We start from the raw sequence: 25,939 nt of genomic DNA on the forward strand, positions 1-25,939 counted from the left end.
GCATTATTTGGTTGGACTTATTCTCTCCTGGAGACACACTGCATTGGATAATGCACAAAATACCTAACTTGAAGGAACAGTAACATCAAAAAAATTGTTTTAAAGTAATACAAATATAATGCAGTGTTGCCCTACACTGGTAAAACTGCTGTTTTTGCTTCAGAAACAATACTATTGTTTATATAAATAAGCTGCTGTGTAGCAATGGGGGCAGCCATTCAAAGGAGAAAAGACTCAGGTTACACAGCAGATAAGCTCTGTAGAACATAATGGTGTTATCTGTTACCCACTATATAACCTGTGCCATATAGCCTTTAATCAATTTCCGCCATTGCTAATCAGCAGTTTGTTTATATGAACTATAGTAGTGTTTTGCAGCAAACAGATCAGTTTTACCAGTGCAGAGCAACACTACATGATGTTTTTGTTACTTTAAAACACTTTAATTTGTTGATGTTACTGTTCCTTTACGGGCAGATTTAACAAAATGTGAAATTAGAGATCCCCACAGAAAAATTCACCCACTTTCTATTTATCTATATGGGATTTTTAGAAGCGTATTTATAGGAATAGATAGAAAGTGGGTGAATTTTTCTGTGGGGAGCTCTAATTTCACATGTTGATAAATCTGTCCCTAACTATATTACCTAATACAGGTGTTGCAGTACAGCCCACAGTGCATCACCATGTACTTTACCACAAAATGTTGCTCAGCAACAATAGCTGCTTGGTACCTGATTACAGACTAGTACAGATCACACTGAACGGTTTCACCAACCAGATATTAGAAAGAACTGCTTTCCAGAAATAAATACATGTAATGGTGGAGCCCACTGCTTTCCACTGTAAGAACTTCACAACATATCCTGGAAGGGTTACACCCGACTCCTCAGCCTTGTACAGGTTAAACTGCATGCTCCTATAGCAGTCCTGTACAGATTACACATCTCAACAGCACAAATTTGGATTTATTCTGCAACCCACCCCAGTAGTACTGTAAAGGCCATGCACATTACCCCCAGTAGTAGTTCCAGCAATAACTTGCATACTTGCATGTCACACATCTTTTACAGCTCTATACATATTTTAGGGCAGTATACCTGTATGGATTACACTATGCACCGCTCCCTGTACAGGTTACACTACATTCCCCTAGCAGCCCTATACATGTTACACAGCACCCCCTGAGCAGTCCCCTGTACATTACACCACATTCCTCCAGCAGTGATGTACAGGCCACAGCATGCTCCTGACAAGTCCAGCACAGAATAAATCCAAATTTTTGCTGTTGAGATGTGTAATCTGTACAGGACTGCTATAGGAGCATGCAGTTTAACCTGTACAAGGCTGAGGAGTCGGGTGTAACCCTTCCAGGATATGTTGTGAAGTTCTTACAGTGGAAAGCAGTGGGCTCCACCATTACATGTATTTATTTCTGGAAAGCAGTTCTTTCTAATATCTGGTTGGTGAAACCGTTCAGTGTGATCTGTACTAGTCTGTAATCAGGTACCAAGCAGCTATTGTTGCTGAGCAACATTTTGTGGTAAAGTACATGGTCCAGCACAGACTGCCCTGCACTATCCCTTTATAAATGAAACCCTGCACACTTGGCAGGATCTGGCACTTTATCATGCTCTGCAACCTGGCAGAACTGGCTCAGAGTCTTTGCCCAGTTACCAACAGGTACTGAAACACTGAGCATTCCCCAGTCATTCATTACTGGAGTTAAATGGGAACTACTATAAAAATTAAATTTGCAATCTGTTGCTGTTCTTGCAGCTTTGTGTCAATTGGTAATTTTGAAAGACAGCTAGTTTTAACACAATGGGGCAGATTCACTAAAGGGCAAGGTGGCTAATGCTAGCGACATTTTGCCAGAAATCCCATCCGCAGGGACATGGCCAATTTACTAACAGGTTTAAATGACAATTCGCTAGCGAAGCCGACCGTCGCTGGAGTTCGTTCACACTCTATTGCCAGGTGACTTTTCGCTCTGGCGAAGTCGTTATTTCCGCAAATTCAGCAAAGTGTGAATTTTACTGAACGTTACCTCTATCGCCAGAGTTGACTTCGCCAGGCGAATTGCTAAAATGAAGCTACATTTTCCTCAATCTTATGTCAGTTACATCATAGCATGTCTGCTAGAAATGCATTAAAGTTGTAAATAAAAAGTGGCCGCTTCAAGCATTTGCACCAACATCTCTAATAAAGATGTCCATATGACTCAAATGTACCCACCATATTCAAATTTTGCTAAGCAGAAGCGATTGCTAGCATCATTTCGATTTGAAGCACTTGCACTGCCGAAGTGATGCTAGCGGAAAAAGTCGCCAGCGTTCTGCCCTGCCCCCAGGACACAACTTGGCATTTTAGTGAGTTAGCATAGTGGTAACGAATTTTGCCTGGCGAAGTGTTCTCTGGCAATAATTCGCCCTTTAGTGAATCTGCCCCATTGTCTTGGCAAAAAGAGTATATTGGCCCTAACCTAAGCTGTCAGTCCGCTCCTGTGAGTAAGGGACAGATCGTTGAGAGAGGTGATAGGAAAGAATAACTTGATTATTCAGGTCTGGACTGGGACTCAAAATAGACTCAAACAGCATTTCAGGTACACAAACATCTCTCCCACTAAATAGTGAATGTCTATGACCACTTACAGCAGCCCCTCTGGCATCTGTCAGAACCCACAGTCCTGGCATGTGATTATTTAAGAAATGGAACAGAATTCTTAAGTGGTTGAGAAAGTTTCTTATTGCAGTGAACATACATATTTTTATAGTTGTGACCTTCGCTGAAATGAGGAGCCGCATTAGTGAAACCCTGACACTATTATGTGAATCACAGAAGGAACACGTGCCAGTGGCATTATCAGGGCCGGATTTAAATAGTGGGCGCCCCTAGGCCCACTGGCGTTCGCTGCCCCTGTCCCCTCCCCTTTATTCTTGCAAATTTTCATCATCTGGACTGGCGCAAAGGGGATTGGCGCACGGGAAATTTAAAAAATGATTGTATCTCCAGTGATTTTGAACCAATGTGGGTGTGGTTGGGCAGTATGCCGCCCCCCTAAAATCCTGCCGCCCTAGGCCCGGGCCTAGGGGGCCTTTCCACAAATCCGGGCCTGGGCATTATACATTCAGTAGGGCAGTGTGTTCTCCCGGCACACGCCAAACCCAGACTAGCTCGTCAGACTGTCAGATGGTGCAGCACAATTTGCAGCACTGCTCCAGAGGTCTCCTCGGCTCCAGGCGAGGCCATTGCACAGGGTGATGCAGGGTTGGGTGCAGCTGCTCACCCGCAATACTATGCCTTCAATCAATATTATGACGTCGTTTCCAGACACTTTGGAACTGGATGAGCGCCCAAACACAGGATTTTTATAGGCGATGACTGGATACTATTGGCTCTATATATCATAAATGTGCAGCAACATACTGTTCTTCTAATCCAGTTGCCAGTCAAAGAGACAAGCTGCACCCCCATGCATTCCTGCACATGTACTCTACCCTCCCCTCCAGCAAACGAAACACTGCGCGCTAGCTGAAGTCCTTTATTTCACCCTGCTCACTCCAGTCACTTGGTACGACCCTCACCACCCCCAGTTCCGTCAAGAATAGTTCCACTGGAAAGTCCCACTGCATGCATACTGGGGGGGGCAGCATTGCAACCTTCACTTCAAATCCTCTACCCAGGTCTCATCTAGCGCTGCGGAGTGGGCGGGACCCGGGCAGGTAGAGGCGCTAGACACTCCCCTACGTGACTTCAAACCCTCCCGCCCACATTTTGGTCACATGGCTGTGGCATCACGACCTCCTGAAAGCCACTCTAGTCTAGCATCCAGTGAGAGTTTACATGTGTCGCTTCCTCCCCTCTCTCGTTGAGCTCACACAGGCTGACTGTACATTGGAGATTGGAGCGGCCGCTGAGTGGACTAGAGGCAGGTTGGGAGGTGCCACTTACATACCGGGGAGCGGCTGGAGAAGGACTGGGGGCCAGGCACGGCGGGCTGTGGAGAGACAGAGGTGAGTGCTGCTGTCAGTGACCGGGAACACTATGATTTGTGCCCTGTACGCCAGTGGGAGGAGGAGGAGCCGCAGACATGTGCAGTATAGAGAGGCTTAGTGGCTGCATCAAGTATGTCTGCACTGTGAGCTCTGTGTGTGTGTGTGAGAGAGACAACCCTGCTGTGTCCCCTCATGTCACATGGGAGCCCTCCAGCAGCTGAGCAGCAAGTTCCGCTCTGAGAGAAGCAGCAATGTCTGTGCCAAAATATTTCACTATATCATTTCACTATATCATTTCACTATATCAGTGTTTCACTATATCATTATTTCACTATATCATTATTTCACTACATCAGTATTTTACTCTATCATTATTTCACTATATCAGTGTTTCACTATATCAGTGTTTCACTATATCATTGTTTCACTATATCATTATTTTACTATATCATTATTTCACTATATCAGTGTTTCACTATATCAGTGTTTCACTATATCATTGTTTCACTATATCATTGTTTTACTATATCATTATTTCACTATATCATTATTTCACTATATCATTATTTCACTATATCATTATTTTACTATATCATTATTTTACTATATCATTTTTTCACTATATCAGTGTTTCACTATATCATTATTTCACTATATCAGTGTTTCACTATATCATTATTTCACTATATCAGTGTTTCACTATATCAGTATTTCACTATATCATTATTTCACTATATCGGTGTTTCACTATATCGGCGTTTCACTATATCGGCGTTTCACTATATCGGCGTTTCACTATATCGGCGTGTCACTATATCGGCGTGTCACTGTATCGGCGTTTCACTGTATCGGCGTGTCACTGTACCGGTGTGTCACTGTATCGGCGTTTCACTGTATCGGTGTTTCACTGTATCGGTGTGTCACTGTATCGGTGTTTCACTGTATCGGTGTGTCACTGTATCGGTGTTTCACTGTATCGGCGTGTCACTGTATCGGCGTTTCACTGTATCGGCGTTTCACTGTATCGGCGTTTCACTGTATCGGCGTGTCACTGTATCGGTGTGTCACTGTATCGGTGTGTCACTGTATCGGTGTTTCACTGTATCGGTGTTTCACTGTATCGGTGTTTCACTATATCATTATTTCACTATATCATTATTTCACTATATTAGTGATGTCCAACCCGCGGCCCCCCTGCTGCTTTTGAATTGCAAGGGGGGGGGGTACAGTAGAGAAATATGTCTGTCTGACAACTCGTGTGCCTTGCATCAGCCTATTACTGTTCCTCTGGATGTGTATGTGCCTATTACTGAGCATGAGTATATGTCTGTAGGACTTGTGTCTGTAGGACTTGCCCCTTATCTAACAAGTGCACACATTTCCCCCAGCCATATAAGCACATATGCCTCCTGTATCTCTCTACTGATAAATCGCAGAGAACTACAGATGCGCCACATTTCTGTGTCTGTGCGGAGCCCTGTCCCCTATGACTCTGGATATTGTGCTATTGTCTTAGGGAAGCCACAGTCTGGCCCACAATAAGGACACAGAAAGCTTTTTTATATTTATATATGCTTTATTTTATTTATTAAACTGCCTAAGATCTCCATGAGAAGTACAAGTATGGGATCTGTTATCTAGAATACTTGCAACTTGGGCTTTTCCAGATAAGAGATATTTACATAATTTGTATCACCATACTTTTAAGGGTATGGACACACGGGCAGATACGGATCGACAATCTCCCCAAACTGCATTCTCGTCCCTACCTTCACGTCGGCTATAATGAAAGATCGCCAGCGGGATGGCACTCGCAGCACTTCGTTTTCCAAAGTTGCCTCATGAGGAAACTTCGGGCACCTTTGGAAAACAAAGCGCCACAAGTGCCATCCCGCCGGCGATTTTTCATTATAGCCAGCGGGAAGTTAGGGGAAGGCAGATTGTCGCCCCGAAGAAGAGCCGATTTGTTGCTGGGGCGAATAATCTCCCCGAATCTGCCTGTGTGTCCTTACCCTAAGTCTACTAAAAAATCATTGAAACATCAAATAAACCCACAAGGATTGTTTTATCAATAAGAATCCGTTATATCTCAGCTGAGATCAAGAACACAGGTACTGTTTTATTATTACAGAGGAAAAAGGTAATCACTTTTAAAAATGTGAATTATTTGATTAAAATAGAGTCTATGGGAGACGGCCTTCCTGTAATTCACTGCTTTCTGGATAATGGGCTTTTGGATAGTGGATCCTATATTTGTATTATTAAGCCTCCATAGGGATCTTCGTCAGGAGCAAAAACAAACAAACATCCTTGTTCACTGCATATTTCTCATGCTGACACCCAGGTATTAATTCTGTGTACGGAGTGCACCATTTCCCTGGCTATATATATATATATATATATATATATATATATATATATATATATATATATATATATATATATATATATATATATTTAGGTATAGAAGATTGCGGCACTCACAGGGTTTCTTTGTAGCAAACCCACACTGGGTTCTCTTCGTCAGGAGTATTGTTTGTTGCATACTCCTGACGAAGAACCCCGAGCGGGTTCGAAACGTTGATCCAAATAAAGAATTTTTTGTTTTTGCTACAAAGAAACCCTGTGAGTGTCGCAATCTTCTATACTTTGTAAAATTTTCTTGCAGGCACCCGGGTAATAACGTGGTTTACGGTGTGCACGATCGTGTTCCAAATATATATATATACTGTAAGTGTGTGTGTGTGTGCTGGGACTCCTGGTGTTGGAGAAATAGATAACATTGTGGTGTCAGTGCAGTTAATAAAAATTATATGACTGTATCTCTGCCCAAATTAGGAACTGCATTAATAATAGCCAATAATATTTTAGGGTGGTATTAAAAAGGAAAATGGTTTTCACTTTTCAGATCTAGCTGACTGCCAGACACGCAGCTTCTTGGCTACTTAAACTGCCTTTCTAGCTTTTTACATTTGAGAGGGAAAATAAGCATTCATAAATGTGCCCCAGTGGAGCTTGCAATCTATACTTACGATATCATTCATATACCTGAAGGGAATTTTTCCATTCCTTTTTGGATCAAGCTTCCCCTTTGTGGTTGAACGTTTGGTTTCCCCCCCCCCCCCTAAGCCCCTAAGCCCATAAGAAGGTTACATAGATCTGAAAATATTGCTGTATCAGTCTTTCAGCCATAGTTCATAATAACATAGGTTTGTGTGTTCATGTTCATCCCAGTCTCAGCCTATGTGTATGGGCTGCAGTTGTTTTCTCTTGGAATCAGATGGCTTCCTTCATGCTATCCTATCCCACTGAAATGGTCCTTTAACCATCACAATCCAGTCATATACAAGCATAGGATCTATTATCCAGAAACCTGTCATCAAGAAAGCTCTGTAATATGGAATGGCTGTCTCCCATAGACTGCATTTTAATTAAATAATTCATGGTTTTCAAAAGTATTTCCTTTTTATCTGTAATAATAAAACAGTACATTGTATTCAATCCTAAACTAGATATAAATAATCCTTATTGGTGTCAAAAAAAATCCTATTGGGTTTATTGTGTAGCTGATTTTTTTTTAGTACAGGTATGGGATCCATTATTGAGAAACCTGTTATCCGGAACGTTCTGAATTACGGAAAGACTGTCTCCCATAGACTCCATTTAATGCAAATAATCCAAATTTTTTGAAATGATTTCCTTTTTCTCTGTAATAATAAAAGAGTACCTTGTATTTGATATAATTAATCCTTATTCGAGGCAAAACCATCTTATTGGGTTTATTTAATGTTCACACGATTTTCTAGTAGACTTAAGGTATGAAGATTAAAATTACAGAAAGATCCATTAACTGGAAAGCCCCAGGTCCTGAACATTCTGGATAACAGGTCCCATAACTGTACACTTAAAGCATGGGGATCCAAATTACAGAAATATCCCTTATCCGGAAAACCCCAGTTCCCGAGCATTCTGGATAACAGGTCCCATACCTGCATTGCTAAGGGTCCTATTCAATTCTCATGCAAAATAGTGATTGCTGTTTTTTTTTCTGACTATTAGGATCCAAATATAGAACCAAAAAGACAGGCCATGTGAAATATGATCAATATCACACGTGTGACTGAGGCCTTTCGTTTTAGAAGCTCCAGCCCTTGGGAATAAAGTAATGGAAGTAATGTCCAAAGCATTTCCTTTCTGGCTCTTAATCATTTTGGATAGAAAAAGGGCCCTGGATTAGACTTGTAGGGAAATGTTTTTGTGGAAAAAGTAAAAAATAAAAGTACTCAGAATCTGCTAGCCACGGACTTGCATAAAGGCCATCAAGCCATTCCAAAACCTGTGAGGATCTATTATCCAAAATGCTTGGGACCTGGGGTTTTCCATTTAAGGCATCTTTTCGTAATTTGGATCACCATTCCTTAAAGGAAAACTATACCCCCAAAATGAACACTTAAGCAACAGATAGTTCATAACATATTAAGTGGCATATTAAAGAATCTTACCAAACTGCAATATATATTTAAGTAAATCTTTCCCTTTTACATCTGTTGCCTTGAGCCACCATTTCGTGATGGTCTGTGTGCTGTCTCAGAGATCACCTGACCAGAAATACTACAACTCTAACTGTAACAGGAAGAAGTGTGGAAGCAAAAGACACAACTCTGTCTGTTAATTGGCTCATGTGACCTAACATGTATGGTTTGTTGGTATGTTTGTGCGTACAGTGAATCCTACGATCCCAGGGGGCGGCCCTTATTTTTTAAAATGGCGATTTTCTATTTATGATTACCCAATGGCACATACTACTAGAAAAGTATATTATTATGAAAATGGTTTATTTACATGAAGTAGGGTTTTACATATGAGCTGTTTTATGCAATATCTTTTTATAGAGACCTACATTGTTTGGGGGGTATAGTTTTCCTTTAAGCCTGCTAAAAATCATTTAGCCAATAAATAAACCCAATAAAATTGTTTTGCCACCAATATGGATTCATGCAGTTTAGCTATGATCAAATTCAAAGAGAAAAAGGGGTTCCCATGCTCTTAGTTGTAGTAGTAGTAGTAGATCATTGGCCTTAGTATATTGTTTATAACTATTTTCAAACCATTTAAAAAAAAAAAAAACTCACCAACAAATCACTCATTTCTACCTGTACTGGTACAAAACTTCATAATCTGAATGACCTTTCAATAAAGAAAGCCTTCCCATGTTTATGACAAAACCTTTCCTCTAGTCTCTATGGATGACTTCTTATCACCTTGCTTACTGTATATTAACCTTGTGTGTATGTGCACATGTAAATCTGTGCTAACATTATGGGGCATATTTATCAAGGGTCGAATTTCGAATTGAAAAACGTCAAAATTCAAAAATACCAACCAAAATTACGTTGACTTTTTTTTGGGACGAATAGGCCAGTTTTTGATCAAATAGGTCCGTATTCGGCCGAATTCTAATCGTACGAATCGAAGGAATAGCGCATTCAATCGAATTAGATTCAAAGTTTTTCCCGAAAAAAAACTTAGTACACTAATTGACTCCAAATAGGTTCTAGGAGGTCCCCCATAGGCTAAAAAAACGATTCGGCAGGTTTTAGATGGCGAATGGTCGAATTTTTAAAGAGACAGTACATGGTAAATTTTGATATTCAAATTTTCGAATAGAATTTGGATTATTCCCTGCCTTCAGGCATGGAGGTAGTGTGCCTACACTCCCTTTATTTAAGTGGTGGTCTAATTAGCAATACATTATACACTGACAAAATCAGACCTCCTAGCTTTGAAAATTTTGCTATATCAGAAAATGTTGGCATTGTATCTTACAGACCACTTTCATGGTCATTAAAGGGAAGAAACTGTTCTCTCAATATGTTGACATTTTAATATAATGCCTTAAAAGAAGTTACAGGCAATAAATGTTATTTAGAAAAAAAAATCATTTATATTGGATAGTATGTCCTTTGAAGCTTTTATGTCCCTTCTACTTATAAAAAAAAAAGATCTATGCTGGTTCATGTGTGTACAGTCACATGCATGGGTGAGCCTATAGAATCGCCCCTTACCCATGTGACCAATCATGGCTCCCCGGGAGCTCCCTCCCAGTCAGTGGCCTCACCAGAAGAGTGCATTGTTTTGGCAAAATAGTGCAACCAGAGGGTGGGCTCTATGGTAAATCTCTGGAAAATGCCTGGAAAAAGTCTTTATTTCTGGTGAACTGTCTGAAATCAACTGAACTGAAAAAAGTGTTGGAAGGAGAACAACCCATTTAAGCACTGAACTTTCAGTTTGAATCCTTTATAGTCTGTGATCAAGTAGCAACAGCACAATGGTGATATCCACCCTCCTGCAGAGGCTCCATGGCAGCTCCAGGTATATTCCATTACAAATAATGCACTGAGCTAACCATGATAGGTCACAATTAGGCTAGTGCTTTGTGTAGTGGTGGAAGGAATGTGCTGATGCTCAGTGGGCAAGCAATGGCTACACACTGTAAAAGTAAGCGTGCCACTGAGCCATCTTCAGACATATGTAAACTGGGTAATTTTGTGTGTAATTTTAAATCCAGCAGTGAGTTAATGAGACATTCTATTTAAATGTTGTATCACATGAGGTTCACTCAGCTCTGAAGAAGTGCCAATAGTAGGGGCACGAAATGCGTAAGCTGCCTGCACAATGTTTGCCACAATATCACGATGTGTGAATAAATTAAGTCACAAATTAAGGTGGACGATGGTCTCTGTTGAGTTTATCCAGTGAGCATAATTGATGAGCATCAATGTGTATGATTTACTGATCGGAGCTGCAGGCTTCAGTGTAATCTCTCTTTTGCTCAAAGTCGCTAGTAACAGACATTCTTTAACATAGTAAAAGTTAACTTCAAGGTCAACCACCCCCTTTCAGAAGCTTTACTAGATATATATATATTAGGGATGCACCAAATCCACTATTTTGGATTCAGCTGAACCCCCGAATCCTTCACAGATTCGGCCGAATACTGAACCGAATTCTAATTTGCATATGCATATTAGGGATGGGAAGGGGGAAAACATTTTTTACTTCCTTGTTTTGTGACAAACAGTAACGCAATTTCCCTGCTCACCCCTAATTTGCATATGCAAATTAGGATTCAGATTCACTTTGGCCAGGCAGACGGATTAGTTGAATCCTGCTAAAAAAGGCCGAATCCTGAACCGAATATATATATATATATATATATATATATATATATATATAATATATATATATAATATATATATATATATATATATATATATATATATATATATATATATAGTGAAGAAACAAACCGCACTCCAAGGACTTGTAAAGTGATCAAACAAAATGGTGTTTTATTCCCAACGTTTTGGCACCCTAACTGGGGCCGTCTTCAGGAGAGTGAATTCAAGTGAAGCCATTTATACAAGCAAAGATGGCGCCAAACTCACAGGTCTGACGTCATCAGATAAGTGTCATGTTCCATATAGAGAATTACGTGTGCCCTATTCAGAGTCTCTCTTAATATCGTACCGTAAAGTGTTCTATGTCAATCAATCTGTGTACTTCTCACAGTATTATCGTGTGCTTATAGTGATTACTGTGCATTTGTATTTGCTTATCCATAAAGAAAATGATCGTAAAATCCAGAACCAGTTACCCCCTTCCTGCGGGACTAGTATAGGGACTCTCTGCGCCAATATCGCCCCTTTGCGTGCAGACACAGACCAGTGAATTTGTGGTTTGTGGTCCCTCCACCCCTTCGTAACCAGCGTTGGACATGAACTCTATGCGGAACAAGCTACCTGTGCACACTTAGTCTACAGGCACGCCCCCGTTGCCATGGGAGTGGCGACGCTGCAATTAAATTTTTATATATATATATATATATATATATATATATATATATATATATATATATATATAATATTCAGTCAAAGTATTTTTTTTTGTTCTTCAAGTGTGAAGGTTTTTGTATTTAATTGGTATAAGTAGATGGTTAATGAGACTGTACCTGAACTATTGGTATACATGCTTGTGATGTGACACCTGCAAGATGTTATGTAGTGCTGCATTCTAGGATTAGAACAGCAGGCGTCACACTAAACACTGCTGCATCTTCAATCTTGGCTTTTACACAGCAATATAGTTTGTCACAGCATTTTCTCTGTTTAATTCAGCCTTGTCTCATTTTGGTAGTGGCACATAGGTCAGGGATGCTGCACAGGATGTTTTCCTTTTTTTTTAAAAAAAAAAAAAAAAGAAATCTACAGTAATTCATAGAATGATGCAACAATGCTGGCAAGAACCATAACATATTCCTGTACAAAACAGTAGCAGAAAATGTGAATAGTTCAGGTTTGGGATCTGTTATCGAGAAACCTGTTATCCAGAAAGCTCCAAATTACGGAAAGGCCGTCTCCCATAGACTCCATTTATCTAAATAATCCACATTTTTAAAAATGATTTCCTTTTTCTCTGTAATAATAAAACAGTACCTTGTACTTGATCCAAACTAAGATATAACTAATCCTTATTGGAAGAAAAACCAGCCTATTGGGTTTATTTAATGTTTAGATGGTTTTCTAGTAGTTATGAAGATCCAAATTATCCGGGAAAAAAGTTTTTGTGTAGATATCATTATATATATATATACTTTTTCCATTTGCCCAGAAAAATGTTCCAGCATGTATCAATCAACACAATAACTGCTGAAGTGAAGTTTAGTTTATGTTGAGTTTGGCCCCTTAAGGGATTTGGTTGAGAATTAGAAGTTGGGAGATGCTTAGGCAATTTTTAAAAAGGCAAAGAATATGTAGAAAAAGCAGGGCCGACCAGCACTTAAAACTAGGGATGCACCGAATCCACTATTTTGGATTCAGCCGAACCCCTGAATCCTTTGCGAGAGATTCAACCGAATCCCAAACCGAATCCGAACCCTAATTTGCATATGCAAATTAGGGATGGGAAGGGGAAAACATTTTTTACTTCCTTGTTTTGTGACAAAAAGTCACGTGATTTTCCTCCCTGCCCCTAATTTACATATGCAAATTAGGATTTGGATTCGTTTGGCCGGGCAGAAGGGTTCGTCCGAATCCTGAACCGAATCCTGGATTCGGTGCATCCCTAACTTAAACGGATCCACAGGACCAGAATAATTCAATTAAAAAGTAATTTTATTTATATATAGTTAAAAATGTATATCTGCATCTCCATCTACACTACACGTTTCGCAACCATCCAGGGTGCTTAGTCATGGGCTCAGAGAGAGAGAGCCCATGACTAAGTACCCTGGGTGGGTGTGAAACGCGTAGGGTTTTATTTTTTACTGGTAATTGAATTTTATTCTGATCCTATTCTTTGCCGTACCGCTCCCTAAAGCTGGGGGTCTGGGGCTGGTGCACCTGGACCACTTTCACTATTCGGTGAGTCATTTTACATTTTATTCTGGAGCACCTTGTTCTTTTCTAACTATTGAAATTTTTAAAAAGGCCCCCGTGAAAAATGTAATAAAGTTGAGGGTGTTTGCCTGGTTACAGGTGTGTGTGCTGGAGGATGTTGGTGTGCCAGGTAATGTGGAGTAGAGACAAGTGAGATTTTAGGTAAAATGTTTTTACTTTTATAAAAAAAAAAAATAGTTTGTTTGCAGATAAAGCTGTGGTTTTTATTGTAGTTAAAACTATTAGCCAGTCTGGTTTAAAAATACTGACATTTTTGTTTCTGTATTAATTTATAAATCTGACCTATGGTCCACTCTACTTGTTATAGGATCGCTTATCTGGAAACCTGTTATACAGAAATCTCCAAATTACAGGAAGGCCATCTCCTATAGATTCCACTATAAACAAATCATTCACATTTAAAAAAAAAAAAATTACTTTTTCTGTCTTTTTTTTATGTAAATGTTTTTTTTTTATGTAAATGTTTTTATTGAGTTTTAAAACCAAAACAGGTAGGAATTTAACAAAAATGCAAAGTTGTAAAATGAGACATCTCCAAACTGGTTATGGAGACTCGAGATATAGAACAGGAATACAATAATGATAACAATTGGAGTGTCTTATTTACATTTTACCAGAGTGAAAGTAAAAATAAAAGTAAAGTAACAAAAACAAGTTCTAAATCTAACAACCTGACAACACTCAGTGAATATTAAGCCCTTTTCTGTCTTAACAAAACAGTACTTTTACTTGTTAGTAACTAAGCTGCATGAATGCATTTTGGAAACAAAGCAATCCTAATAGGTTTATTTCTTGCTTAAAGGAACAGTAATACCAAAAAATTAGTGTTTTAAAGCAATGAAAATGTCATATAGTTTTGCACTGGTAAAACAGATGTGCTTGCTTCAGAAACAACGACTATAGTTCATATAAACAAACTGCTGAGTACCAATGACGGAAATTGAAAAAAGCCTATATGGCACAGGTTAATTAGTGGATAACCGATCACATTACCGTATGTTCTACAAAGCTTATCTGCTATTTGCTGTGTAACCTGAGCCTTTTTCTACATTAACTATGCCAAATTAACTATGCCAAATTTAAGCAACTTTGTAATTGGCTGTCATTTATTTGTTATAGTTTTTTAACTATTTGACTTTTTCTTCTAACTGCATTTTTCAAAAGGTGGTCACTGACCCCAATCTAAAAACAAATGTTCTGTAAGGCTACCAATGTATTTTTATTGCTACTTTTTATGACTTATATTTCTATTCAGGCCTCTCCTATTCATATTCCAGCCTCTTATTAAAATCAATGCATAGTTGATGCTGCTCCCTTTCTCTTAACCTATCTTGAATGTTGAATTTATATATGTAATCACGCTACTATATTTTACTGTGGAATTGCCTGGCATACACATTGCCGTATGTGTTTAATACCAACCCACTACCTCTTGGTATTCCGCCTCTCTGTACCTAACTTATTTTTAATGGTGACACACTGGACTTCTACTAATTTTATCTGTATTTATTAAAAGTTACGTTTTGACACACGCCGTGTATATACACATAACTGAATCTCTGGACGAGGGTGGATGGGAAGGTGCAATTAATTTATTTTCCTACCTCTTTTCTAATATCGATTCAATTACTTGACCTTGCACACCATCCGTTGTTTATTATTTGATGGTAGGTGCTCCCCAACACCACCTACATATTAAGGGAATTTTGACTCTAGCAACCAGATTGCTAAACATTGCAAACTGGAGAGCTGCCAAATATAAAGCCAAATAACTGAAAAACCATGAATAATAAAAAATGAAAACCAATTGCTAATTGTTTCAATATCACTCTCTACATGAGGGATACCCAACCTTTTGAACCCGTGAGCAACATTCAGAAGTAAAAGGAGTTGGAGAGCAACACAAGCATGAAAATGTTCTTGGGGTGCCAAATAAGGGCTGTGATTGGCCATTTAGTAGCCCCTATGTGGATTGTCAACCTACATTGAGACTCTGTTTGGCAGTGCACCTGGTTTTTATGAAACCAAAACTTGCCCCAAGCCTGGAATTCAAAAAAAAAACCTCCTGCTTTGAGGCCACTGGGAGCAACATCCAAGGGGTTGGAAAGCAACATGTTGCTCACGAGCTACTGGTTGGGGATCACTGCTCTACATCATATTAAAAGTTAACTCAAAGGTCGACAACCCCTTTATAAGTTACGGAAAGATCTCTTATCTGGGGAAACAACAGAGTATTCAGATAATAAATCCATTACCTGTACTATTATAATCAACGATACAAATTCTGCACTCATAGGGGCATAGTTTTCCAAAAATCTATCCAGTCGATTGGACAGGTTAAAAATTTGTCGGCTACTGATACTATTTCTGCGTGTATGGTAATATCAATGGGTGACTGTCACTACTATTAGTCGGACATAACTTTCATAGGATTGCTACATGTCAATTAATGGCCAGAACATTGTCTGATTTGTCCTCTTTACTACTTTATATTAATCTGAATGGTTAGTTGCAGGTTGGAAGATTGGAATGGATGTTCGTTCGTCCGACAGGCTATAATCTGCCAGTCTATGGCCAGCTTTAATATGAAGGTGATCCAGAGACTGATCTAATTTTTATCCAGGAGTCAGGAGGGAATTATCTCTCTCTCAGGCAAATTAGAGAAGCTTCTGAAGGGGGTTTTTTTTTGCCTTCCTCTGGATCAACAAGCAGTTAGGCTTTGAATTTGATGGAGGTGAGGTATTATTCACCTTATATTACTAAGTTTCTTTCAATGTTCCGTTCCAGGTAGTAATGTCCAAAAGTACTCGCACACCCTGGCCTTCACAGGAAACAATCCCCTGGTGCACAGCAAATAGAGGAAACGGCAACCTCTCTTTCCAATGGCAACACAAAATCACTGGCACACAGGTAATGCTAGCAGGTTATACCTTGCTTAAGATTTATTGCAGCATGCAACGTTTCTGGGTTACCCCCTTTATCAAGCATGATGAAGCAAGGTATAACCTGCCAGTAATTTTGTGTTGCTGTTCCAGGTAGTGTTACAGTTCAGTGGCAACCCCAGATAATTTATAAACACTGACATAAAATACAGACAGGGTAACTTAATGGGGAGCCTAATGATTCAGAAAAGCACTTGTCCATGCTGGAACAAAACCAATTTGCTACCACTTCAGTAAAATCGTATGTAACTCTGCTGCAAAGAATGTTTCTGCATTTATTATTTATCGGTAATGTTGCCATCGTTTACTTTTAAAGTTCTATGCAATTAATTTATTAGTTACAATTAATTAATAGTTTACTAATTATACATCTTGCCATCTATGCCCTTAGTAATTCTGATGACGTTGCTCTATACAAATGGACTCCATTAATCATTGCAGCACTTTTAATAGATTTAAGCTCTTATGATTTTCCTTATACGGATTACATTATAAATGACAAGGGTGGATTAAAACCGTTTTCTATGTAACGATTAAGCCGAAGCCCTCCTGGATCCTCTTACACGGCAGATGTACTAGGACCATTGCCATTATTTTCAGACTGCACATATATGTGTGTGTGTGATTATATTTCACGTTTATAGACATTTCCGTATTTCTCTTATTTTTATAATAATACAGGTATGAGACCTGTTATCCAGAATGCTCGGGACCTGGGGTTTTCTGTCATTTGGATCTTCATACTTTACGTCTACTAGAAAATCATGTAAAGATGAAATAAACCCAATAGACTGGTTTTGCTTCCAATAAGGATTCATTATATCTTAGCTTGGATCAAGTACAAAGTACTGTTTTATTATTACAGAGAAAAAGGAAATAATTTTCAAAAATTTGGATAAAATGGAGTCTATGCGAGATGGCCTTCCGGTAATTCAGAGCTTTCTGGATTTCCGGATAATGGATCTCATACCATAACAATAAATAATGCAAGCTAATTTGGATTATTTGGATAAAATGTAGTCTATAGCAGATGGCCTTTCTTTAATTTGGAGCTTTTTGGATAACGGGTTTACAGATAACAGACCCCATACCTGTATTTCACTTTATTTTTAATGAACTTTGTTTGTGAGTCCATGTTACAGTCAGGTTAGATTACAGAACTGGTTCTAGTTCTTGGATCCTATGATTCAATGAATTTTACATTGTTATTTTAGCTATGATTTCTCTTTGAAGATCTGCTTTTATTTGTACATTAGCACATAGCAGATTATTACTGTAAGTATTTTGATTATAGCAAAGCGACGCTTGTTATAAGGGAGGTGTAAAAAAAACAGCAGGTGACTGCCATGCTTAAGCTTTTAAGCGGATTGAAAATGCTGCTCTTATAAGGATAATGCATTTTTTCATGCGGTGCATTTAGGGATTGGAATAGTATTTTGAAGTCATGTATCACTGACATTGAAACAGTCTGACATTTTGAAACGTTATATTAATTACTCGTGAGATTATACAGTGGACACCTTTTGCTCTTATTTAAACTCTCGTGGAGAAGTTTTGGGGGAAAACAAGATTTAATAACATTTCTTCTATTAAAGTTATTGTCACTTTTGACTACTTAAAGCAGTGGTCGGCTCGTTAATCGGGCTGGTTGTAAAATTTTGATCAGCACCTTTGAAGGAACCCGAACATCTGCCATTGTTAGTGCTGAATCGTCAGATTCAGGTAGAATTCTATTGTTTCTACCTGTATATCTGATGATTCAGCTCTACACGTGTGTATCTTTTCCAGGAAAGATTGTAATTGTAGCGTGTACGGCCACCTTAAAGGAATTGTTCAGTGTAGAAATAAAACCTGGGTAAATAGATAGGCTTTGCAAAATACATTTTTTTTCTGATGTAGTTAGTTAGGCAAAAATGTAATATATAAAGGCTGGAGTGACTGGATGTCTAACATAATAGCCAGAACACTATTTCCCGCAGCTCACTTGGTTTCCACTGATTGGTTACCAGGCAGTAACCAATGAGTGACTTGATTTGGGGCCACACTTTTGAATCTGAGCTGCATGCTAAGGATCAATTGCAAACTCACTAAACAGTTATGTCCCATGTGGCCCCCCTTAAAGGGGTTGTTCATATAGATCACCAGAAATAACGACTTTTTCTAAACACTTTCCATGTGTCACAGTTTTTCTAATATTGAAGTGTGAACTGTCATTTTCACCTTCTGAAGCAGCTCTGGAAGGGGGGTAGGCAACCCTGTAAACTGCTCTAAATTGATATATTTATTTGATACATTTCTTATCTTTGTCCCTTCTGAGCAGAATCTCTGGGTTTCATTACAGGCAGCTGATAGAATTGATAAATAGTTACTAATACTCCAGAGATGCTGCTGAGAAATGTATCAACTAATTGTTGCAAAATTGTAACAGTTCAGAGTCTGCGCCTGAATTACTGAGCTGCCAGACTCAAACACCACAGACACGAACATTCACCTTTAAACTTAGATTTTGGAAAAAACGTAAAAAACAAATAATGCAAAGTAATTGAAAAAAACAATTGAACTGAAAAAAATGTTTGGAATGTGAACAAACCCTTTAAATTAGCTGACTAATTTAGAGTTAGAGAGCTAAAAAGCAGTAAGTTGTGTTCTGTTCTTTTACACATCCAGTCACTCAAGCCTTTATACATTACATGTTTGACTAACTATATTAGAAACATTTTTTATTTTGCACAGCTTATCTATTTACCTAGTTTTTATTTTTACACTGAACTTTTCCTTTAGGGTCAGGGCACACGCTCAGATTCTGGGAAATTAGTCGCCCCAAAGAAGAGGAGATTTGTTGCCGGGCGATTAATCTCCCTGAATCTGAGTGTGTGCCCTGACCCTTAAAGTGGACCTGTCTCCCAGACACAAAAATCTGTATAATAAAAGTCCTTTTCAAATTAAACATGGAATACAATTTCTATTTTTTTATTAAAGCATTCATAGCTGTTGTAAGCTCATTTAAAAATCTCGGCTGTCAATCAAATATCGCCTGCAGGGCAGACAATTACTTTCACTTTCCATTCAGCACTTCCTAGATGTCACTTCTCTTCACACATTCCCCCATTCTCTTCACAGTTTAATTGTGTAGCCAGGGCATGGGGATGGACATCAGCTCCCCCATTCTGCTGCACAAACAGGATTCCTAGATGATGCAAGACTTGTCTTAATAACAGTGTCCACAAAATGGCTGCTGCCTGCTTGCTATAATTTTGAATTCCCAGACTGAAGGAAGCAAGATTCAAATAATTTATATAGTGTAATTAAAGTTCATTTTGCTTGACTAATGGCATAAAATAGGATTTTGTATAATTTGTTTGGGTGACGGGTCCCTTTTAAGAATCAGTTTTTGATTCAGCAGCACAGTGTCAGAACTACTGGCATAAGATATAGTGTATCAAACACTTTCCTCACAGCCTTTGCACTTACTAAGCAGCAGTTCCGACTTGCCTTATGCCAGAGATTCCAGTTATCTTTATGCAGGGTTGGGAGCCATTAATAGGATTAAATAGAGTGACTGAGATAAAAAAGCTTAGCAAGGCAAAGGATGCTAAGCATTAGTTAGAAGTGCATACAAATTAAATAGATATATTATTTTAAAAAAGGAGATTTGACTATAATATACCTTTAAGGGCCAGGGCCACGCCTAGCGACAAATCGCTTCTTCTTCAGGTGACTAATCTCCCCGAACTGCCTTCCCACTGGCTAGAATGTAAATCACCAGCGGGATGGCAGTCTGATCGCCCAAAGTTTCCTCATGAGGCAACTTTGGGCGACTTCGGGTAGTGGCTACTGGGGGAGATTATTGCCCAGCGACAAATCGCCTCTTCTTTGGACCATTTATCTCTCCTGAATGTCTTCCCGCTGGATAGAATATGAATCGCCGGCGGGATGGCACTCTGATCGCTTCGTTTTTCTGAAGTCGACCGAAGTTGCCTCACGAGGAAAGTAATCTCCCCCAGTAGCCACATGTGCCACCACCCTAAAGGCTGTGGCACACAGGACACTTTGGGCCTTATTTATCATGCTGTGTAGAAAGTGGAGTGAAGCATTACCGGTGATGTTGCCCAGAGCAACTAATCCTCAATTAGATTTCAACAGTTAGAAAACATAGGCAAAGATCTGATTGGTTGCTATGAACAACACCGCTAGTAATGTTTCACTCCACTTTTTACACAGCTTGATAAATAGATCCCTTTGTCTCCAGTGCGGTAAATATGCAGGCGACAGGCATCACCAGTGATATTGCCCATAACAACCAATAATATCTTTGCTTTTGTTTTCTAATTTGTAGGTGACTGTTCAAATCTAATTACTGATTGGTTGCTATGGGCAACATCACCAGTGGTGCTTGTCTTCAATAAACACACCCCATAATCCTCCAGCAGGGGCAACAAAACATCTGAAGTTTCCTCCCCACAGGCATTAATGTAAACAGCCAGTGGGAAAACAGGAAACCATTGAACCTGAAACTATTTGCTTTAATCTGTTCAGCAGCTTCCCTTTGTTAAACAAAAACAGGCTGCCTACTGATTTTGTGTGACCTTTACCAGGTCCATGTCTTTTACTTAAAAAAAAAACAAACAACCTCCATTTCATTGTATTGCTTTGCACAGCACCACCATCTTCTCTCTACTCCCAGGCACCCCCTTTGGCAATCCAGCCAGAAAGAGGACAGTGGAGGAACAGGGGCTGAGTTAGTTCCCCTTAAAAATAATGATTACATCATAATTATGTTTTCATCCCATTAATAAATAATTTTAAGAACTGCGTTATTTGCTGTCCTCGCCAATGAGAGATTTTACTACCCAAAATAGGCACTTCTGCTACACACGAGGCAGCACTGATTAAAAATAATTATCATGTCTGTTTTCCCTGTTGAACACTGTGATTAAGTTCTCTCCTAAATAAATTGTTTTCTATTTATACTTTTCTTTCATGAAGTTTTGCTAGATGGGGTGTTTAATTTACAAACATGAGTGTTTATGTTCCTTCGTGTTTTGTCACCCAACAAATCTTTGTCTTATTGCTTTATTATTTTACTTATTGCATTATTCTGCCCTGTGTCATTGTGAGCAGAGGAACCCACCTCCCAGAATCCATTCTAGATGTAGTTGAGCAAACGGTCAGATATTATAGGAAAACAACTATATTGTTTCCTTCCATAAACCCATAGATTATATATGAATGGGACCTGTTATCCAGCATGCTTGGGACCTGGAGTTTTCCAGATAAGGGATCTAGCTGTAATTTGGATCTCCATACCATAAGTCTACATGAAAATAATTAATTAAACCCAATAGGATTGTTTTGCCCCCCAATGAGGATTAATTATATCTTAGTTGGGACCAATTACAAGGTACTGTTTTATTATTACAGAGAAAAAGAAATCATTTTTAAAAATTCAGATAAAATGGAGTCTATAGGAGACGGCCTTCCTGTAATTCAGAGCTTTTTGGATTTCCAGATAATAGATCTCATACCATAACAACAAATAATGCAAGTTAATATGGATTCAGCATACTTGGCATTGCCCACTGTGCTTAATTATCTTAAAGGGGTAGTTTGCTGGTACAGGTATGGGATCTATTATCTGGAACCCATTATCCAGAAAGTTCCAAATTATGGAATGGTCATCTCCCATAGACTCCATTGTAATCAAATTTAATGATTTCCCTTTTCTCTGTAATAATAAAACAGTACCTTGTACTTGATCCCAACTAAAATATAATTAATCCTTATTGGAAGCAAAACCAGCCTATTGGATTAATTTAATGTTTACATGATTTTTTAGTAGACTTAAGACATGAGGATCAAAGAAAATGTTACTGTTGTGTGTTTGTGCAAGCCAAAGCCAAAAAATGAAGGTGGCAGGACAGTGTTTTCTTGTTGTTATTGTTTGATTTTCTGCCACAAATGGAACACAGGAGTGGAGGAAAATGTAGCACTTTAATTCCATGGGGGAGGGACTAACATTTTGGCACCCCCTAGTGAATAAGCCTTTCCTTCTCCTTTAATAGTCGGTTGTTTTCAGTGGCATTTTTTACAATTATACAATCTATTATATCATCTGTAATTATATACCCGTAATTGTTTACTCTTATTTAGTGTGATTTTTGAATTGTTATTCTGCCTCTATCAAGACTGCATTTTACTTGGGCAACCAATATACAGGTATGGGATCCGTTATACGGAAACCCGTTATCCAGAAAATTCCGAATTCCGGAATGAACATCTCCCATAGACTCCATTATAATCAAATAATCCAAAAAAATTTCTCTGTAATAATAAAACAGTAGCTTGTACTTGATCCAAACTAAGATATAATGACTCCTTATTGGAAGCAAAACCAGACTATTGGGTTTATTTAATGTTTACATGATTTTCTAGTAGACTTAAGGTATGAAGATCCAAATTATGGAAAGATCTGTTATCAGGAAAACCCCAGGTCCCGAGCATTCTGGATAACAGGTCCCATACCTGTACAGACTTTGAAGCTTTCATTTGTTTGTGTGTTTTATTGCTGACCTTTGTGTTCAAGACTTGTACCATTCCTCTTCTATTCTGACTTTCAAGCTGCTGTTTGGTGGCCAGGCCAATTAAGTCCTACCTACCAGAGTGGAGTTCAAATACTGAGCTGGTGACTGCAGAACAGTCGGGTCCTGCCACAGTTACACAACTCAATAGGCAAAGCCAATTAAATGGCCTGTATGTTTTTGTAGTATGTGGAGGAAACCCACGCAAACATGGGGAAAACTTCCAAACCATTGCAGATGCGGGTGAGGACATGTAATATAAGGCATTTTTAAAATATACAGCACTGTGTATACATTAGTATAAATATACAATAGTTTGCTGTAAAACAAACACAACTTTTAACGGGTTAGGTCAAAAGGCTAATCCATGTGATTAAGATCTCTGTAAATTAGTGCTGAGTTAGAATTTATAAATAAATACATTGCTATACACACACATTCTTGTATATTTTCATACATACATAGACGAACTGTAGCCCTGGAAATTTTGTGTGTGAGGCACCTGGTTTGCTTAGCCAGTGAGAAAGCTGGAGGATATTCTTTAGGCTAGAACTAGGCCACCCAACACGGATCTTGGCCAGCGGAGAAACGCAAGCCAAGAATGCACTGCCCCGCTTCTCCTCTTCTGCAGGCAGGACGCAGCTGATTTTGGCAGCAAAACACAAGATTTTGTATTTCGCACCAAAATCCACAGTGTCTGCAGAAGAGAAGGGGAACAGTGGGGCAGCGCATTCTTCACCTTTTGTCGTGTGGTCCTAGCCTTATAGTATAGGAGAACTGCTGAGCTGGAAATGCCTACTCATACTGTATTGTCTGGTGGAAAATAATGTGTGTTGAAGCTAGACTTAATAAGTAGTTTACACCAATATTTATTGTTATATCTGTTTTCTTGTTCCAGCAATGCAGCAAGTTTTGGACAACCTGACGGACCTGCCAACTTCAACTGGGGCTGATGAAATTGATATTATTTTCCTTAAAGGAATAATGGAAAACCCAATTGTAAGATCCCTTGCAAAGGTATTTTGTTTCCCCGGCATATGCTAGGGTCTCTGACTGGCTGCTTTTTGTATAATAATTCAAATCCAATTATGGGAGGACATTCATTGTTATTCAAATAAGACATTATTATTTATGTCTTTACTATGAATCAAACTGTAGTGCATTCGGCTTGTTCCTGCTAAGCAGACATTTATTATACTTTTTGCAGACACCAATATCATTAAAACTGTTGAAAAGATAAATCTGCAATGTTATGGTTACAATCGATCCTGCTACTCCAGCAGAATTCTGCACTGAAATCGCTTTCTCAAAAGAGCAAACAGATTTTTTTATATTCAATTTTGAAATCTGAAATGGGGTTAGACAGTTTGTCAATTTACCAGCTGCCCCCAGTCATGTGACTTGTGCCTGCACTTTAGGAGAGAAATGCTTTGTGGCAGGCTGCTGCTTTTCCTTCTCAATGTAACTGAATGTGTGGGTTTTTACTATTGAGTAAATAGGGGGGCAGCTGGGAAATTGGGGCAGCTGGGAAATTGACAATATGTCTAGCCCCATGTCCGATTTCAAAATTGAATATAAAAAAATCTGTTTGCTCTTTTGAGAAATGGATGTCAGTGCAGAATTCTCCTGGAGCAGCACTATTAACTGGTTCATTTTGAAAAAACAAAATATTTTTTTTCCCATGACAATATCCCTTTAATCAATTATTGCCTTGATCATGATTTTCCAGATCAGCTATCTTCAGGTTTGCTTATTTGTCCTGACAACTTAAAATAATTCACCAAGATGTGCCAAATCCAGAATTTTTGGTTTCAGACATATCCGAATCTGAAAGCTGTATGTATATGTTTGGGGTTGACATTTTTCAGTTAAAGGGGTGGTTCACCTTTAAGTAAACTTTCAGTGTGTTATAGAATGGCTAGTTCTAAGCAACTTTTCTAAGTTCTAAGCAATTGGATTCCTTTTTTATAGTTTTTAAATGATTTACCTTTTTCTTCTGAATCTTTTCAGCTTTCCATCTAAAAAAAACAAATGCTCTGTAAGGCTACAAATGTGTTGCCATTACTACTTGTATTACTCATCTTTGTATTGAGGCCTCTGCTATTCATATTCCAGTCTCTTATTCAAATCAGTGCATGTTGCTAGGCTAATTTGGACAGAAGCAACCCAATTGCTGAAATTGCAAACTGGAGAGCTGCTGAATAAAAAGCTAAATAACTTAAAATCTACAAATGATATAAAATGAAAACCAATTGCAAATGTATCAGAATATCCCTCTCTTCATCACTCTAGATGAACAACCCCTTACATATTGTTCTGTACCGACATTATATCAAATATCTGATCTGGTGACTGTCACTCATTAAACAGTTTAATCATATTAATATTAACCAACATAATTTGTCCTTTAGCAGTGAGACAGATCAATCATAAATTAACTATCTAGACCACGGTCTTATGGCAGAAAACAGGATGGTCCATACAAACCTGTACAATAAAAGTACTGACCGCAATGTATTAGTCCCTGCTCTGTAACTGCTCTAAGAAACATTACGGTGACATTCAAGTTTCGTTTAAACCATCTGTGATTTTAAAGGCTTTTGAAAGAGTTATGGATGGTGGCACACAGGACGATTTGGTCGCCTCCGATAAATCTTCGCTACTTAAGGTGACTAATCTCCTTGAAAATGCCTTCCCACCGGCACAAATGTGAATCTCCAGCAGGATGGCATATGTGTTGCTTTGGTTTTCTGAAATCATCCGAAGTTTTCTTGTGAGGCAACTTTGGAAAACTGAAGCGATGTATATGCTATCCTGCTGCTAGTCACCCGCAGTAGTGAAGATTTATCACAGGCGACGTAATCTCCCCATGTGTCACCACATGGGCAGATTCGGGGAGATTTAGTCGCCTGGCGACTAATAGCCTCTTCTTCGGGGCGACAATGTCCTGCTAAAATGAAAAA

The 25,939-nt window shown here is 38.8% G+C and overlaps 1 protein-coding gene across 4 annotated transcripts in view; it reads left to right on the forward strand.

The window, feature by feature from the left end:
• Positions 1-3,692: 3,692 nt before the first annotated feature.
• The window catches only part of pals2.L (protein associated with LIN7 2, MAGUK family member L homeolog), a 42,731-nt gene continuing 20,484 nt past the window's right edge, over positions 3,693-25,939 (forward strand). The window contains exons 1-2 of one of the 4 annotated variants that reach the window (XM_041565978.1): positions 3,693-4,016; positions 23,875-23,993. In XM_041565978.1, coding sequence (XP_041421912.1) covers positions 23,877-23,993 — 117 coding nt within the window. In that variant the 5' untranslated portion in view covers positions 3,693-4,016; positions 23,875-23,876. Of the gene's footprint in view, positions 4,017-15,990; positions 16,191-23,874; positions 23,994-25,939 lie in introns of those variants that run through there. The other 3 variants (XM_018242146.2, XM_018242148.2, XM_041565977.1) reach the window with 3 other exon arrangements.

Source organism: Xenopus laevis, chromosome 6L (genome assembly GCF_017654675.1).
Source record: "Xenopus laevis strain J_2021 chromosome 6L, Xenopus_laevis_v10.1, whole genome shotgun sequence".
Lineage (NCBI taxonomy): Eukaryota > Metazoa > Chordata > Amphibia > Anura > Pipidae > Xenopus > Xenopus laevis.